The 16992-nt window shown below is 45.2% G+C and overlaps 1 protein-coding gene across 2 annotated transcripts in view; it reads right to left on the reverse strand.

The window, feature by feature from the left end:
- The window catches only part of SDC3 (syndecan 3), a 270256-nt gene that overhangs the window by 45298 nt on the left and 207966 nt on the right, over window positions 1–16992 (reverse strand). For both annotated transcript variants that reach the window (XM_033956532.1, XM_033956531.1), the window contains 2 exons: window positions 4147–4273; window positions 1756–2303 (listed from right to left, as the gene is read on the reverse strand). In XM_033956532.1, coding sequence (XP_033812423.1) covers window positions 1756–2303; window positions 4147–4273 — 675 coding nt within the window. The remainder of the gene's footprint in view (window positions 1–1755; window positions 2304–4146; window positions 4274–16992) is intronic.

The following is a 16992-nucleotide window of genomic DNA, read 5'->3' on the forward strand; positions in this document are numbered from 1 at the left end:
CACTGTGGCAGATGCTGCGTGCGCCAGCAAACATTTCAAGAGGTATGCAGGGGCGGAGAGGTGCCGGTGCCCACCCTCAAACACGGCACCTGGGGAAGTCCGCTCCCCCGCCCCTTACTACGCCACTGCTGCATTCGGGATCTTTAATCATTTAAATCTGGCTTCTGTGAAAGTTGGACGCAAGATCCGTTAAGGCCATTAGAGCGCCCATCTGTTCTTCCAATAAATTTCTCAAATGCCATGGGGGTGCGACGGCCCTTCCGCCAGCATTTGGGCACAAGCATTTGCACTAGCTCTACGAAACATTTCTAAATGCGACCAGTAGCCCAAGCAGAATGCCACTACCACAAGCACTGAGCGACAAGTAGAACCCCAAAATCCTTCTTCTTTACCCAACGTGTGGTGGACACCTGGAATGCGCTTCCAGAGGGCGTAATAGGGCAGAGCATGGTACTGGGGTTCAAGAAAGGATTGGACAATTTCCTGCTGGAAAAGGGGATAGAGGGGTATAGATAGAGGATTACTGCACAGGTCCTGGACCTGTTGGGCCGCCGCATGAGCGGACTGCTGGGCACGATGGACCTCAGGTGTGACCCAGCGGAGGCACTGCTTATGTTCTTATGGTCTGTGCCGACCGCTGCAGGTGGGAAATAATCAGGATATTCAACGCTGGGTCTAATCCATGTGCCGGCACTGACTCTCCGGGCCTTTGCTGGCTGCCGGTAGTCAGACCGGCGCCCGATTAACTGTTCGAGTAAAGTTAGGACAACCTGTTTTCCGTCCTAGCTTTATGTGGGCACTTACCCAGTTGGTGGAATGAAAGTTACCACTAACCAGTTAAGTCTGACTCCGCCTCTGGACCACCCTGCTCTGTGCCGTGGTGGTATGTGCTAGTATGTAGCAGCATTAACCGGTTAAGTGGAACTGAATCTCAAAGTGGAGCAGGCCAGTAGGATATAGTCAGGTAGGGGCCGTTTTAATAATAATAATAATAATAACAGTTTATATACCGCAATACCGTTAAGTTCTATGCGGTTTACAATAGATTAAGCGAGGTACAAATTGATTGAATTTAAGAGGGGGGAAGAGGAGAGTTAATAGGACCGGAAATGCGTTGTTGAGGAGAAAGAGATTAATAGGACAGAGGAATCACTATGGAGGAGAAAGAAAATGATTGGGTCAGTTGTCTAGATACTTTAGGAACAGCTGAGTTTTACTCATTCATATCATTTTAAATATCAACCCCTTACGTTTCTTGGGTGAAGAAAGCTAACTAACTCAACAGCCCACCTCTATAAAAATTTGTAATAATTTATGGTTCGACTTGATCATTCATCTATGGCAGTGTCCCACAAACTTTTTGGTGCAGCGGCACACTAAACCCAGAGCCCCGGCTGGAAGGCTTCCAAAAGGGCACGGACCTTGACGCGATGATTGTCAAATGCATGCGTGATATCATCAGGTCAACATCCACGCATGCGCGGAGACCCTCGGGCTATGACCCTGAACCTGTCACTTTGCCGGTGGGGGATACTGGAGATGAGGAGAGAGGGAGATACGCTGGCCGACTGCCTACAGGATGTGCCTCTCGCCACGAGATTCATATCCTGTAAGCAGTCAGCCGGCGCCTCTCCCTCCTCGCTGGCATAACGGTTCACACCTGGAATCTGCTGCGGCACACAGTTTGCGATACACTGGTCTATTAATTAAATTAAAGTATATAATCCATATCTATTCCCTTACTCGTGTTCATACCTGTAGTATTTCTGTGGGTGCGGAGGTTGCAGTGGTAGCTTGCACTGTGCTCTTTTCTAAGAAGGGGATGACGTCCAAGGTCCTGGATGTTGCAGGTCTTGGTAGGCTTTTGGGTTGGCCAGTGCTGCTGGAGATGTGCCTGGTTGTGGCAGCTTCTGTGATGGCAGCAGTTTCCATCAAGGTCACCGTAGTCCCTTCCAGAGTAGGCGTCTTCCTTGATGTGAAAGTGAAGACATGGGGCAATAATTTCCTGACATTTGTTGGCTTGGCTGTCTTCATGGTGACGGCTTCAACAGCAGCGGCGGCGCTGCTAGCCGCACTGGTGGTCACCTTCCTGTTTGTAATCATCGGTGCCTCCGTTACTCTGTCCATGTGCAGGAAGCTGGTGGTGGGCTCTGTGGTGGCCTCCTCTGATGGGAATATTTCAAAGGGAGTTGCCACGGGCTGGATAGATGTGACAGGAAGCACAACTGGTGTGGTCGTTAGTGTCACCGAAACATCTGTTGTAAGCCTCACTGCCATGTCGATCCCAGATTCTTGTTCGAAATCTGAAACAAGACCATACATGGAAGTACCCTACAAAATGTTTGAGAGAGCAGTACACTATCCTTCCATAACGCCCTGCTGGTAATTCATACGAGAGAGCATGCAACCTTTCTTTCCTTTGAGCCCATGGTATCACATCATACTATCAGCGTGGTACCCAACCTATAGAAAGTCTGAGATGAGAGATGAGGTTCAAGAAGAGAGAAAAACAGATGGGAGAGTGCACAAGACTAAAATAGGATATTAATGGGAGGGGAGAGAGAGAAGAGGATGTTGGATATAGGGGAAAGAGAAGCAGATGGAAGAAAATAAAAGGGGAAAAATGAGAACCTAGAATAAAGAAGGCTGGAAAAAGAAGAGAAAGTGAACCACAGTGAGATGAGAAAAAGAGAAAACAGGAGATTTTAAAAAGTAAAAAAAGAGAAAAAAAAAGTAATAGACATTACCCAACAGAATAAATCACAGATAATGGTAAGGTTCCCAAGAGCAGGTAGGGGGTCAATATTCGGCTGATGATGGGGAGCATTTTGATCTCCGTCGATGGCGTTATTCCTGGATATTCAAAACCAGGCCAAGTTCTGACTCACAGAACGCTCTCTAAATTGCTGGCTAACCGCAATATTTAGCAACACTTAGGCCCCCTTTTACTAAACCGCTCTAGCGGTTTTTAGCACCCGGAGCCGCGCTGAATGCCCCGCGCTGCTCCTGTGAGCGTCGGGAGCAGCGCGGTTTAATAAAAGGAGGCCTTAGCCAGTTAAGAGTTGCTGAATATTAGCAGTTAGCCCCAGCCAAGTGATGTAACTGGTCAGCGACTGGCTAAATTGCTTTGACTATCAGGGCCCGTAACTGCTAGAAAATCAGTAGACATGGTAAAATATTCAGACATGTTGGGGCTTCTTGCACCTAGCCTGACAAAAAAACACGCTCCCTGTTTCAGAGATGAGACAACTTCAAACTATGGAAAGAAAGTGATCCACTTGGGTGCTTCCCAATGAATAGACTCTCTTCAATGGATATGGCACAGGCTCTTTTTGGACCGCAACACTTGGTCGAACGTTAATGATATGTAAACAGTCAAAGTAATGATAACTAAGGAAGCCAATCTTGGTGAAACTGGGTTGATTTTACATCTAACCTTTGCTTTTGATTGCGGTTCACAGTGCCCGTAAAGCACCCCCAGTTGGGAAGTACCCCAATGAAGCTCCAGTTCTAAGAACCACGAACCCAGACGTACAAAAATTGGTAAAATGTAAAATTCAATGTAAAAATGTAAAACTTTTGCAAATGTTATTTGGGGATGAAGCTGTCTCCTCCATTATTCAACACGGCCCTCGCGCCCTAGAGCTCAGTAAAATGCAACGTTCCCATGTGTGGGTGTATAGACAGTGGGATTTTTCTGCAATCGCACGTCTCAATCTCCACTTGAATGAAGGGTGTCCCACATTCACACATTCCAGTCAATATTCAGCACCATCTAACTGGTAGAAAACTCCCACCCAGATCAATCCACTGCTGAATGTCGGCTCTGGACCGCCATGACACTATCCAGTTAGTGCTGGGGTAGAGTTGGGGGTGGCCCCCAAATTGTTCAGACACTGCTTATATTCAAACAACTATACAGACATGTAGGACTGCATAAAAATTCAATCTTATTTTTACAGGGGGGGACTACCTCTGAATATTGTCAGTACTTGGGTAACTTCTAAGACCCATTTTGGATCCATATAGTCCCTTCTAGTACCCAGCTAACACTGAAAATTCTATATCCCGATCTAATTTATCTGGTGGCAGTTGAATATTAGGTCCATCGTTCCTATTGCCATGGAGTCACTGTTTCATACTTACATCCAGACCCAGATCCAAAGCCTGAGTACACATCATCAGTGTCATCGTCTTCAAGAACGTCATCGCCACCCGAGCTTTCTAGGTCCACCGGACTTTCATCTTCATACTGACTGGCCCAGCGCAGCGCCTGCAAAAGAAACATAAGGGCATGAGCCAAGTTTCCGAGCCACGTCAGCTCCTGGACGGCACCATCCCTTACATAGGGCACCCCAAAGTTAGAACAGGGACGAAGAGCAATGTCATCCGGGCAACACACCGATCTCCTGGTTCCTAGAACAGACTCATTCTGTTCTATCTTCCTCATTGCTTTAGGGGTTTTTTTTGTTCATTTTCAGACCCCCCCCTTAATTAGGGCCCCTTTTATCAAGCTGTCCTAGAGGTTTTTAGCATGGGCCGGCTTGGTAAATGCTCCAACACTTATAGAATTCCTATGAGCCTCTGAGCACTTATTTCGCCGGCCCCCGCTAAAAACCACCAGCGCAGCTTGATTTAAAAAAAAAAAAAAAAAAAGGGGGGGGGAGGAGTTATTGAACCACAACACAGATCCTCCTTTAGAAAGCCAAGCTAACATTTTTAGCACCAGCCACGGCGGGAAGACCTCCGACGCTCGTAGGAATTCTACGAGCGTCTGCATACTTATCGCTGCGGCCAGCGCTAAAAAACACTAGCGCGGCTTTGTAAAGGAGGGGGGATAATGTCAAAGTCGCATTAAATGCTACAATGTACTACAGTATTTGCTATTTTTAAAATGTATAACTTGCAGATCTATAATGAAAACATACACAGAAAAATCATAACTCTCCAACTCAGCAAAACACAACAAAACATAGCAAAAAGCATAACTATCCAATACAATAAGACAAATAACACATACATGATAAATATTATGACCATTTAATACAGTATAATAAAATAAACTAAAAAGATAGACAAACATTGATGAATGAATATTAGCCCCTAAATCTGTGAGCATCTCAAATCACCTCCATTTTATTAAAAATAAAGTCTACCCCCACACACACATTGCCTACCTCCCCTCCTAAATCCACCCTCCACAATAACAGAAACATGGTCCGATATTAAAGGCCATTTAGTTTGCTGTGATGTGAGCTGCCAGATTCGGTTCAGACGGTCCCCTGAGGCAGTCTTATAAGCAAAACAAGGAACCCTTGTCTGTGGACACGGCAGCAGTGATATGGTTACTGTGGAAAGATCTGGGAGGACTGTAGTTTCCTCCTGTTGAAGTAACGGCAGTACCGGGAGCTGTGACATCGTTGGAGAGTTTTGAGAAGTGCAAAGAACATAGTAACATAGTAAATGACAGCAGATAAAGACCTGAACGGTCCATCCAGTCTGCCCAACCATACATGATCCATAAGTTAATTTAGTTTAAATGATCCTTTTTCTTAGATATTTCTGAGCCAGAAACCCAGAGCCCTGTGTGCTTAGGTTCCATCTACTGGAGTCTCCATCAAAGCTCACTCCAGCCCATCTTAACCATCCCAGCTATCGAAGCCCTCCCCAGCCCATCCTCAACTGAATGTTCATGTATGCCTGCCCAGTACTGGGCCTTTATTGTATACCCATTATTTTCTGATTATAGATCCTCTGTGTTCGTCCCACGCTTGTTTGAACTCTGTCACCGTTTTCTTCTCCACCACCTCCCTTGGGAGCGTGCCCTACGCATCAACTACCCTCTCCGTAAAGAAGAATTTCCTAACATCACTCTTGAATCTGCCATCCCTCAACCTCAAATGATGCCCTCTGGTTTTACCATTTTCCTGCAGAGAAGTACATTCTTTCACTATTTTGGATTGAACAAACTTGACTTAAACCATTTTGACGTTAGAAGATTTGATTACCCTGTAATTTGCATGCTGTAAATGAAGGTGGTTTGTTTATTTTTTTAGGACCTATGAGGTGAGAAGCACTTCACCCAATTTTGTGGGGATTGTGTTATATTTGGATTCAGACCACCACTGAAGTCCTTTTTCTTCATCAAATGGGGGAGTAGAAGGGGGACTGCCGAAGTTGACAAACAGGGCTTCCCTCCGATGTCAGAGCTGACATCATAGGAAAGCCTTCCAGGTCAGCGAGGGTGGGTGGGTGTCTCAGTTACCTCCTCGCTTATTCGGGGGGTGGGGGAGGGAGGCTTGCATCAGGCAGCGGTTCACACGTTGCAAGTAGCTGACCCAGAAACCTTCTCTCTGATGTCAGATCTGAAAAAACTTGCTTTTGTGTTTTTTTCATGTGGATGTTTTTATATTTGAGAATGGCCAGAAAAGATAGATGCACTAAGGACCAAAACGTCTACATAGGTCATTCTTTTATAAAAAGAAAGATAGATGTCTTGGAATGGACATTTTCTCTACTGGATTTCTGGACGTCTTCCCCAAAACGACCAAACTCAGACTTAAACGTCCTATCAAAAACGCCCCTTGATATATGTAGCTCCCTATTATAAAATAAGTTCCTACAGCCAGCCCTAACAACTTGCAAATGCTGATCCATGCCTTACACTCACTGTTCCCGCTAAGCTGAGCAGGAGTCCTTCAACTGCATTACGGCCAGTGGGGGATGAGGTACACCGACCAAAGCGCGCAGGACAAAAGGGCCCCAACAATTGCGCGCATGGACAAGTGAGCGCACAATAATTGTGGCCCGTCGGGCCTGAGGAATCTGAGCAAATCAGGGCCTTCCAGATATCCAGTAAAAGGGTTACCATAATCATGATTAAAACCTAACCCTAATACTAGATAGGAAGTGAATGTTTTGAGTGTATTGGGGGGGGGGGAGTCTCCCCCCTAAAAAAAGAGGGTGACTTTGTAACCCTCAAAAAGAGAAAATAGTATCCTAATTGTCGGGTCACCTCCCATTGTCCAGCGCTAATGCTGGGGCGCAACTGTCAGTACAAAATTATCCTATGCGCATTAGACGAATCACCGGGAAATAATGTTTGAATACTGTATTTTCAGTCACTACAGAGCTTGGTTGTCCCTCGCTATTGAAAATGCGACAGTGAAACAGTACCTCCCACTGGCAGGACTGCAGGTGGAGGGCTCTAGCTCAGCTTGGAGGGGAACAGTGCTTACATCTGCTCAGAAGCTGTTGTAAACGTGTGCGCATACTCTATGGGTGAATCCACGTGTTTTATAAAATGTATGTACAGTATACATCTCAACTCCACCCATGCACACACATCACTATGATGGCACACATACAAAGTGATGAAAGATTTTTATTCCACTCACAATACTGGTTTACACATGAAAAACCTTTATGAAAATTTTTTTTTTTTCCCAAGCTTGTACTATTTTAGCATTGCTGGTACAATTTGTTGTGCCAATCAAGTTTATTGTTGCGGAACTTGGAGGAGGGACTCATTTAACTCTTGAACAAGAAGGAAGCCCTAAACAGGGGGCCCTTTTACTAAGAACATAAGAATTGCCGCTGCTGGGTCAGACCAGTGGTCCATCGTGCCCAGCTGTCCGCTCCCGCCACGGCCCTTAGATCAAAGACCAGTGCCTTGAGTCTAGTCTTACCTGCGTACGTTCTTGTTCAGCAGGAACTTGTCTAACTTTGTCTTGAATCCCTGGAGGATGTTTTCCCCTACAACAGACTCCGGAAGAACGTTCCAGTTTTCCACCACTCTCTGGGTGAAGAAGAACTTCCTTACGTTTGTACGGAATCTATCCCCTTTTAACTTTAGAGAGTGGCCTCTCGTTCTCCCTACCTTGGAGAGGGTGAACAACCTGTCTTTATCTACTAAGTCTGTTCCCTTCATTATCTTGAATATTTCAATCATGTCCCCTCCCAGTCTCCTCTTTTCAAGGGAGAAGAGGCCCATTTTCTCTAATCTCTCACTGTATGGCAACTACATAAGAACATAAGAATTGCCGCTGCTGGACCAGTGCCCTAACTGAGTCTAGCCTGGTTCAGCAGGAACTTGTCTAACTTCGTCTTGAGTCCCTGGAGGGTGTTTTCCCCTATAACAGACTCCGGAAGAGCGTTCCAGTTTTCCACCACTCTCTGGGTGAAGAAGAACTTCCTTACGTTTGTACGGAATCTATCCCCTTATAACTTTAGAGAGTGGCCTCTCGTTCTCTCTACCTTGGAGAGGGTGAACAACCTGTCCTTATCTACTAAGTCTATCCCCTTCAGTACCTTGAATATTTTGATCATGTCCTCTCTCAATTTCCTCTGTTTGAGGGACAAAAGGCCCAGTTTCTCTAATCTCTCGCTGTACGGCAACTCCTCCAGCCCCTTAACCATCATAGTCGCTCTTCTCTGGACCCTTTCGAGTAGTACCGTGTCCTTCTTCATATATGGCGACCAGTGCAGTATTCCAGGTGAGGGCGTACAATGGCCCGGTACAACGGCAAGATAACCTTCTCCTAATTGATTTAGTACGCGCTAACTGCTAAGGCGCCCATTATATTCTACGGGTGCTTTAGCATTTTGGACATGCCAATCTTTAGCGTGCGCTAAATCGGTTAGCCCGCCTTAGTAAAAGGACCCCTAGGAGTCCATTAAAGCTTGTTTTCTCTTCTCTGGGAGCTCTCTAATGCTATAAATGGCTTATACTTAAGTTATGTTGAACTTAGGTCCATTTAAAAGCCAGCTAGGCTTGGTGGCTTCCATCTAGAGGTCTGCACCGGAACAGGGATTGCGGGAATCCTGCGGGTCCCGCAGGACTCCCACAGGAATTCCCCTCAGGTCTACAGGACCCCCGTGGGGATCCCTCCCCCCCCCACCGGCTCACGGGACTCCTAAGGGGATGGAACTGGGGTCTCCAAGGCCTGGAAAGAGAATTAGTAGAAGATAGACAAAAGCAGAAACTGGGACCAAGATGATGGAAAAACAAAATGTCCCACCAGCTACAGCAAGGGGGATGTTCATTCTGAGGGGGGGCTAAGCTCAAAGTGGGAAGCCCAGCCCCCTCTCATGGTTATGCCACCAATTGTGTTTAGTGCAAAATGAAGTACTTGCCGAGTTTGTTTTGGGGTTTCCAGTTCAGTTTTGGCACATTTTTTCTTATGCAACCATTGTCCTGAAAAGTATCTCTTTCAATTCTGCTTTCAATGATTTTGATGCTGTATCGTTCGATTCTTTACTCATTGTTGCATTAAAAACCTATTTGTGGATCTTGGAAGGACCTCTCACAAGTTACCTATGCCAGATGGTGGAACCAGATTTGTTCGCTCTACAGATGTGAGCTTTATAATGCCAAAAAATCCAACTCTTTTATTTCTTTTAACAAGAAATGGTCGACCCTACAGTCACATGACCTAATGCCTAGTCTAATTCTTTCCGGTGATGTATGCATCTCTTATTTCTGTTCACTGTTATTTGTTTATATTGTATTTTATTGTTGGTTTAAATAAACTAAGACTTTAAAAAAAAATAATAATAATTAAAACTGTCAGAAGTAATTGCTGTTTTTTATGGGGGACAGGTAACATTTATGGTGGGACGGGCGGGGATAGAGGAGATTCCTCAAGGGGAAGGAGGGGATTCGTTGCTGGGATGGAGGGAATTCCTCTTGGGGACGGGACGGGACGGAGGGGATACTGGTAGGGACGGGCGGGATTTCTGTCCCCGCACAACTCTCTACTTCCATCCCGGGGTTGCATTATCATCTGTTTTAGGTTTATGTTTTAATAGTTGTCTTTTATGATACTAATTTATTTTTATGCTGTTGGTTGTGATTTGCGTTGCATGGATCATTTTATTTACTGTGAACTTCCGCAATGCATTATTCATTTAACTATATCTACTAAATAAAATATGCAACTTCTTGGTTGCCCGATCCTTCTTGTGCGACAGATGAAAACATATTGCAATATTTGCTACAGTGCCGTTTGCTGCCAATCGTATGTCTTCACGCCCTCTCCTCCCACCCCCACCCCACCATCAAGATGCTCTGTGACTTTACAATCATTGCAAGAAAAAACAAAGGATCTTAAATGCACACCAGAAGCAAACAGAGGATGCAAACCTAGGCACAGACAAGAAACCTGTGTGTTGAACTAATGTGCCATACAACACAAAAACAGAAAATTTGTGGTTCCCAAAATTGCTAACTATCAAATATACAAAACCACTAATGAAAAGAAATAGAACTGAAGGTTCTTCTTCTAACAGGGTTACAAAGCCTCAGGAAATGGAGCCATTTACCCAAATCGGGTTTTCCCGTGGAACTTTTCCACATGCTCCCGCTAAAATTTCCCTGACACAGCGGGAGCTATGTTTGCCCCGCGAAACGCAGGCTGCGTCGGATGGATGAAGGCTAGTAAAACAAGCAACGGTTTAAGCTTCATAGCCACTGCGCATAAGCACATAAGCATGGCCTCTGCCGAGTCAGACCAGAGGTCCATCATGCCCAGCAGTCCGCTCCCGCGGCGGCCCCCCCAGGTCAGTGACCTGTAGTGATCTATTACTCAAGAGCATTTTGTCTTGTATAGTAACCCTCTAATTGTACCCCTGGATTCCCTTACCCTTTAGGAACTCGTCCAATCCCTTTTTGAAACCCAAAACCGTACTCTGCTCAACTACCTCCTCGGGAAGCACATTCCAGGTGTCCACCACCCTCTGGGCATGAAGAAGTTACCAGATAAGTACTACATTTTTCAATAATAAATAGTTAAAGAAGGTAAAGAGGTTTTTTCTTGCTTTGCATCAGTCTGCCTGTTCTGTTTTTGAAATGAGTTGCTAGGTTAGTTAGGAGTTTCAAGTAAGAGACCACAAAGATCGTTTTTTTCTAAAAATAAGCTTTAATGGTACACAAGAAGATTGAAGTACAAACATTTTAAATAAATTTCACTTAATAAGGGAGACACAATTAAATACAGTGGTACCTTGGATTACGAGTATAATCCGTTCCAGGAGCGTGCTCGTAATCCAAAATGCTCGTATATCAAAGCGAGTTTCCCCATAGGAAGTAAGGGAAACTTGCTTTGATATGTTCCCCCCACCTCCCCCCCCGAGGCCAGCAGCGCTGCTCCCCCCCCACGAGAACAGGCATTGCTCCCCCCCGCGATCCGCAACCCCCCGCCGCCATCGGGCACCCCCCCCCCGCCGCGACCTGAGGTCCCCCCAACCCACCCGAACCCTCTTCGTACTTTTCTGTAGCCTCCGCAGCGGCACCGGCATCAGCATGTCCTGTGCGTGCCGGTGCCTGAAGATCTGCTTCCTGTGCTGGGCCTTGAGAGTTCACGTTCGACGTGAGAGTTCACGTTCGACGTGAACTCTCAGACCCAGCACAGGAAGCAGATCTTCAGGCACCGGCACCACGCACAGGACATGCTGGTGCCGGTGCCGCTGCGGAGGCTACAGAAAAGTAAGAAGAGGGTTTGGGTGGGTTGGGGGGACCTCAGGTCGCGGCGGGGGGAGGGTGCCCGATGGCGGCGGGGGGGGGTGCCCGATGGCAGCGGGGGGGTGCCGGATCGCGGGGGGGAGGGTGCCGGTTCGCAGGGGGGGCGCTCGCAAATTGAAGCGCGCTCGGTTTCCGAGGTGCCAATTTTGCGAATGTTTTGCTCATCTTGCAAAACACTCACAAACCGGTGCACTCGTAAACCGAGGTACCACTGTAATTGAAAAAATATTGAATACAAATTTGTATAAATTTAGGGCTCTTTTTACAAAGGTACGTTAGGGCTTAAACGCGCGGAATAAGACCTTAACGCCAGCATTAAGCTGGCGTTAGTTCTAGAAGCGTAGCGCGGGTTTAGCGCGCGCTAAAATCCTGCGTGCGCTAAAAACGCTAGCGCACCTTCGTAAAAGGAGCCCTTCGTGAGCGTGAGGGTGGGTTCAAGGCTGCGACGCGAGCTGGAGCACGTGGAAAAGTTCCACGGGGGAACCCGATTTGGGTAAAATGGCTCCATTTTCTGAGGCTTTGTAACCCTTTTCGAAGAAAAACCTTCAGTTCTACTTCTTATCATTTGTGGTTTTGTGTGTTTGATATTTTGCACCAATGTGCATCAAAATTGTTTGAGAAGTCTTGGGCGCGAGCCAAGAACCATCAACATCTTTGGAAACTTAGTACGCGTCTGCTGATTACAACAATGTAATTGTTATAATCATCCTTTGGCAGCTTTTACTTTTCACAGATTTTTTTTTTCCTTTCTGACTGGCAATGGATTTATTAGGGTTACCAATAGAACAGTGGTCTCAAACACGCGGCCCGCCAGGTACTATTTTGAGGCCCTCGGTATGTTTATCATAATCACAGAAGTAAAATAAAACAGTTTCTTGATCTTATGTCTCTTTAGCTATAAATGACAATATTATTATTAAGACTTAGCCAAAAGGAAAGATTTATAAACTATAAAGAGTTTTATCTCATGCAAAATTGTCATTTCTTTAATAAGACATTAACTATTTTCTTTGAGGCCCTCCAAGTACCTACAAACCAAAATGTGGCCCTGCAAAGGGTTTGAGTTGGAGACCAGTAGCCTATAGGAAGAGGAGATGCAAATGTTAAGAGCCTTAGCCAATAGGGAGAGGAGGAGATTGTGGATGGCCATCGTGTTATTATGTTTCTGTAATCATAAAGTTCTATGACATCACAATGCAGGTGTAAAGAGCCTTAGCCAATAGGGAGAGGAGGAGATAGTGGATGCTGTGGATGGCCATCGTGTTACTATGTTTCTATAACCATAAAGTTCTATGACATCACAATGCAGGTGTAAAGAGCCTTAGCCAATAGAGAGAGGAGGAGATAGTGGATGCTGTGGATGGCCATCGTGTTACTATGTTTCTATAACCATAAAGTTCTATGACATCACAATGCAGGTGTAAAGAGCCTTTGCCTATAGAAATGGTCTCAAACTCACGGCCCGCCAGGTCCTATTTTGAGGCCCTCAGTATGTTTATCATAATCACAAAAGTAAAATCAAACAGTTTCTCGATCACATGTCTCTTTAGCTATAAATGACAATATTATTATTAAGACTTAGCTGAAAGGAAAGATTTATAAACTAGAAAGAGTTTTACCCCTTGCAAAATTGTCATTTCTTTAATAAGACATTAACTATTTATTTCTGAGGCCCTCCAAGTACCTACAAATCCAAAATGTGGCCCTGCAAAGGGTTTGAGCTTGAGACCACTGCAATAGAACATAGGATCACCTATAAAATTCTTCTACTAACTTTTAAAACCAGAGTAAATAACCAGCCTGAATTTATTAATAACTTACTTATCCCATATTACCAAACTAGAACTTTAAGATCTACAGCTCAAAACCTTCTTACCGGTTCATAGACAACGGCGCGAAAGACAAAGGCGCGCCCGGACAATTGAGTGCAGCGCAGAGGCGCGCGCTGCTCTAAATTACTGTTTTTAGGGCTCTGACGGGGGGGGGCGTGGGGGGGGAACCCCCACTTTACTTAATAGACATGGCGCCGGCGTTATGGAGGGTTTGGGGGGGTTGTAACCCTCCACATTTTACTGTAAACTTAACTTTTTCCCTAAAAACAGGGAAAAAGTGAAATTTTCAGTAAAATGTGGGGGGTTACAACCCCCCAAACCCCCCACAACGCCCCCACAACGCGGCGTGATGTCTATTAAGTAAAGTGGGGGGGGTTCCCCTCCCACGCTCCCCTGTCGGAGCCCTAAAAACAGTAATTTAGAGCGGCGCGCACCTCTGCGCTGCGCTCAATTGTCTGGGCGCGCCTTTGTCCCGGCGCGCTTTTGACCTGACACCTCTTCTTACCATCCCCTCATTGAAACATATCAGCACAATGCGGACTACAATTTTCTCTGTTAGTGTGCCCCCTCTCTTTGAAACAGTACCCCAAATTACTTACGTGAAAAAAAAACAACTCTTGCCAATTTTAAGGGGAAGTTAAAGACATTTCTCTTCCTTGATGATTTTGCAACTTAAACTTCCCTTTTAAGGATGACCTAGATTTAAGAAAGGTTTTAACCTTCTGTTCCCCCTCCCTTTGTTATTCTTCCCCTTGCGTGTTCCTTTTCTCTCTCAATTGTAGTTCTAACCTTTCTTCCTTTTTTGTTCCCGTTCATCAATGTCTTTAAAAATTATCATTTCCCCTGGTTGGTTTTTGTTTAAATTGTATTTTAATTGGCGCATTGTTTTGGCGTTTTTGTACACCGCCTAGAAGGCTTGATTGGGCAGTATAAGAAATTTTAAATCACCTTGAAACTTGAATGTAACTGGAACATTTTCAGTTGAATGCGGAAGACAAAAAAGAGGCGTCTTTTTAAAGCGGGAGTTGGTCTTGGAGACCACACTATAGCTTTTACCAAATAACCCATGGTTTAAAGAACTGGAAAATCTTTTTTCATTATTTACCATTTTAAAGTTAAAACCATAAAGCAGAGCCTCTGTATCATTAACTCAAGCTTGGAAAAGACCTGAACCTCACTCCTTTCAGACTTGGAAGTGCCATTTGCAACTGTACCGTGGGCAAGCTTAGGGCCTACATGTTTGAAGATTTGGGGGGACATGAGAAAAGTTGTGGGGTACCGTCCCATAGCTCAATGATGTTTCTAGGAGAATATTCTCAACATCTTGTCCTGGCTTCTCCCATAAACGTTTCTGCTGAGCCCTAAAACCCAGAACACTTTGCAGGAGGGGGGGAGATTCAGCTTTACTCTCAACTTCCATGAACGGGATTCTGGGAGTATCTCTTAGCCATGCTTCAGAAGCAGCAGTGCCACCAGTGGAAGAGGGTCCCAAGGTGGCAAATATGGATTGGAGGGGCAAGTCAGATCATTTGCCAAGCTCATAGAAAGCAAATCTGACACAGTGCCAAAAATCAGGAGCCTGCAACACAATTTCTGCTCTGCCCAGAAGGGGGAGAGGTTTCTACATCATGCATTACCAATTTCTGTACGGAAATGATAAGAACAGTTTTGACCCAGTTAAGACCAGCAAGATTATAGTACTCACATATGGAAGGATACTGGCTTTCGTCATAGAGACAAATTCAAAGGGCTATTATGCAAACTCTTATACTGACTTTGAGTCCCATATGCTGAGATCGCAGCACCATGGCACTTTCAGATATTATCACCTGTTTCTGGAAGACTTCTCCCAGGTGACAATTTATTGCCACTTGGAAAAGTGTTAACTTGAGATGGCAGCTACAGGTGGGCCTGGGTAGGCCCAGGCCCACCCAGCGACGGCACCACACTGACCTCTCAACTCCTCAGCCTCCCAGCATCTACCCTCCTATCTTCAAACCCTGTCCCTCCCTGGTGTACCTTACAGACATCTCCCGTAGCCAGCAGCGATTCAGTTTTGCTGCTGGCTCCAGCTCCCCCAGGATTCTCTCTGCTGCATCCCGCCCTCACTGATATTACTTCCTGTTTCCTACTCTTTTTTTCTTTCTGCAGTTTGGGAAAAAAAAAAAAAAGGATTTGGTTTTTTAAAGAGCAAAGAATGCAGGTCTTTACAGATATTGCTTGTGTTAACTCATGTATGGAGGTGTGCCTTAACTTTTGCTAAAAAAAAAGGGAGGTCTTTAGTAAGTTTATCATCCTGATAAAGACGTTTAGATGTTATAAGCATCTTTTAATTAAAAAAATGCCTTTAGTTTGGATTTGAATTGAATCAGCGATGTTTCTTCTTTCAGGGTAATAGGAGCGGAGTTCCACAGTGACGGGGCATAATTCGTTCCAGAAGCATGTTCGTAATCCAAAGCGCTCATATATCAAAACAAATGTCCCCATAGGAAATAATAGAAACTCCGACGATTCGTTCCACATCCCAAAAACTTTAATAGGAAAAATACAGTACTCTACGTACTTATATTGCAAGATCTCCCTCGTTTCAAACAGTCACTACACTGCGGGTGACTTGGGCGTGATGCTTTTATTACTTTCAGCCACGCTCGGGCTGAGAGGTGCGTATGTTGTGCGCGCTTGCACTGCCGGTGCATGCATTACGTTCAGACGCGATCAGCGATGCGACAAACATATATTGTGTGTATTTGACGTGACGCACGTATAGCGAGTTAAAATTTAAGAAAATGTTTTGCTCGTCTTGCAAAACACTCGTCAACCACATTACTCGCTATCCAAGGTTTGACTGTAATTTAAAGATTTTTTTTTTTTTTTTTTTTTTTATTAGGATTTTATATACCGCCTATCAAGGTTATCTAAGCGGTTTTACAATCAGGTACTCAAGCATTTTCCCTCTCTGTCCCGGTGGGCTCACAATCTAGCTAACGTACCTGGGGCTATGGAGGATTAAGTGACTTGCCCAGGGTCACAAGGAGCAGCGCGGGGTTTGAACCCACAACCCCAGGGTGCTGAGGCTGTAGATCCAACCACTGCGCCACACACTCCTCCGAGTGTGTGGTAATAGATGCTGGGAGGTAGATCTCGGTGATCTTAACGGAGTATAAGGGATGAGATGCTTGTTTATAAATTCTGGACTGCGAGAAGCGCGAGTTTTGAAAGTCAGCAGAAGGATTTTGTAAGTGGTCCTATGTCCGATGGGTAACCAGTGTGCTTTTTATTAACAGCGGGGCCACGTGATCGTATTTTTCTTGGGAGTTCGTCATGATCTTGATAGCAGTGCTCTGAATGATTTGTAACCTTCTCGGTTCTTTGGGGGGGGCAATGCCCTTAAAAAGTGCATTACAATAATCGGGGCAAGAAATTATCAGTGAATGGATCAGAGTGTGAATTGAGGATGAGCCCAAGCTTTTTGATAGGGAGCGAATCAGTCGTAACCTGTAAAAACATTTACTGACCTCTGTACTAATGTGCTCATAGTATGACAGGTTAGAATCAAGAGCAACACCTAGTACCGTATTTTCACGCATATAACGCGCGCGTTATACATGATTTTACAAACCGTGCATAACCATGTGCGTT

Source organism: Geotrypetes seraphini, chromosome 8 (genome assembly GCF_902459505.1).
Source record: "Geotrypetes seraphini chromosome 8, aGeoSer1.1, whole genome shotgun sequence".
Taxonomy (NCBI): Eukaryota; Metazoa; Chordata; class Amphibia; order Gymnophiona; family Dermophiidae; genus Geotrypetes; species Geotrypetes seraphini.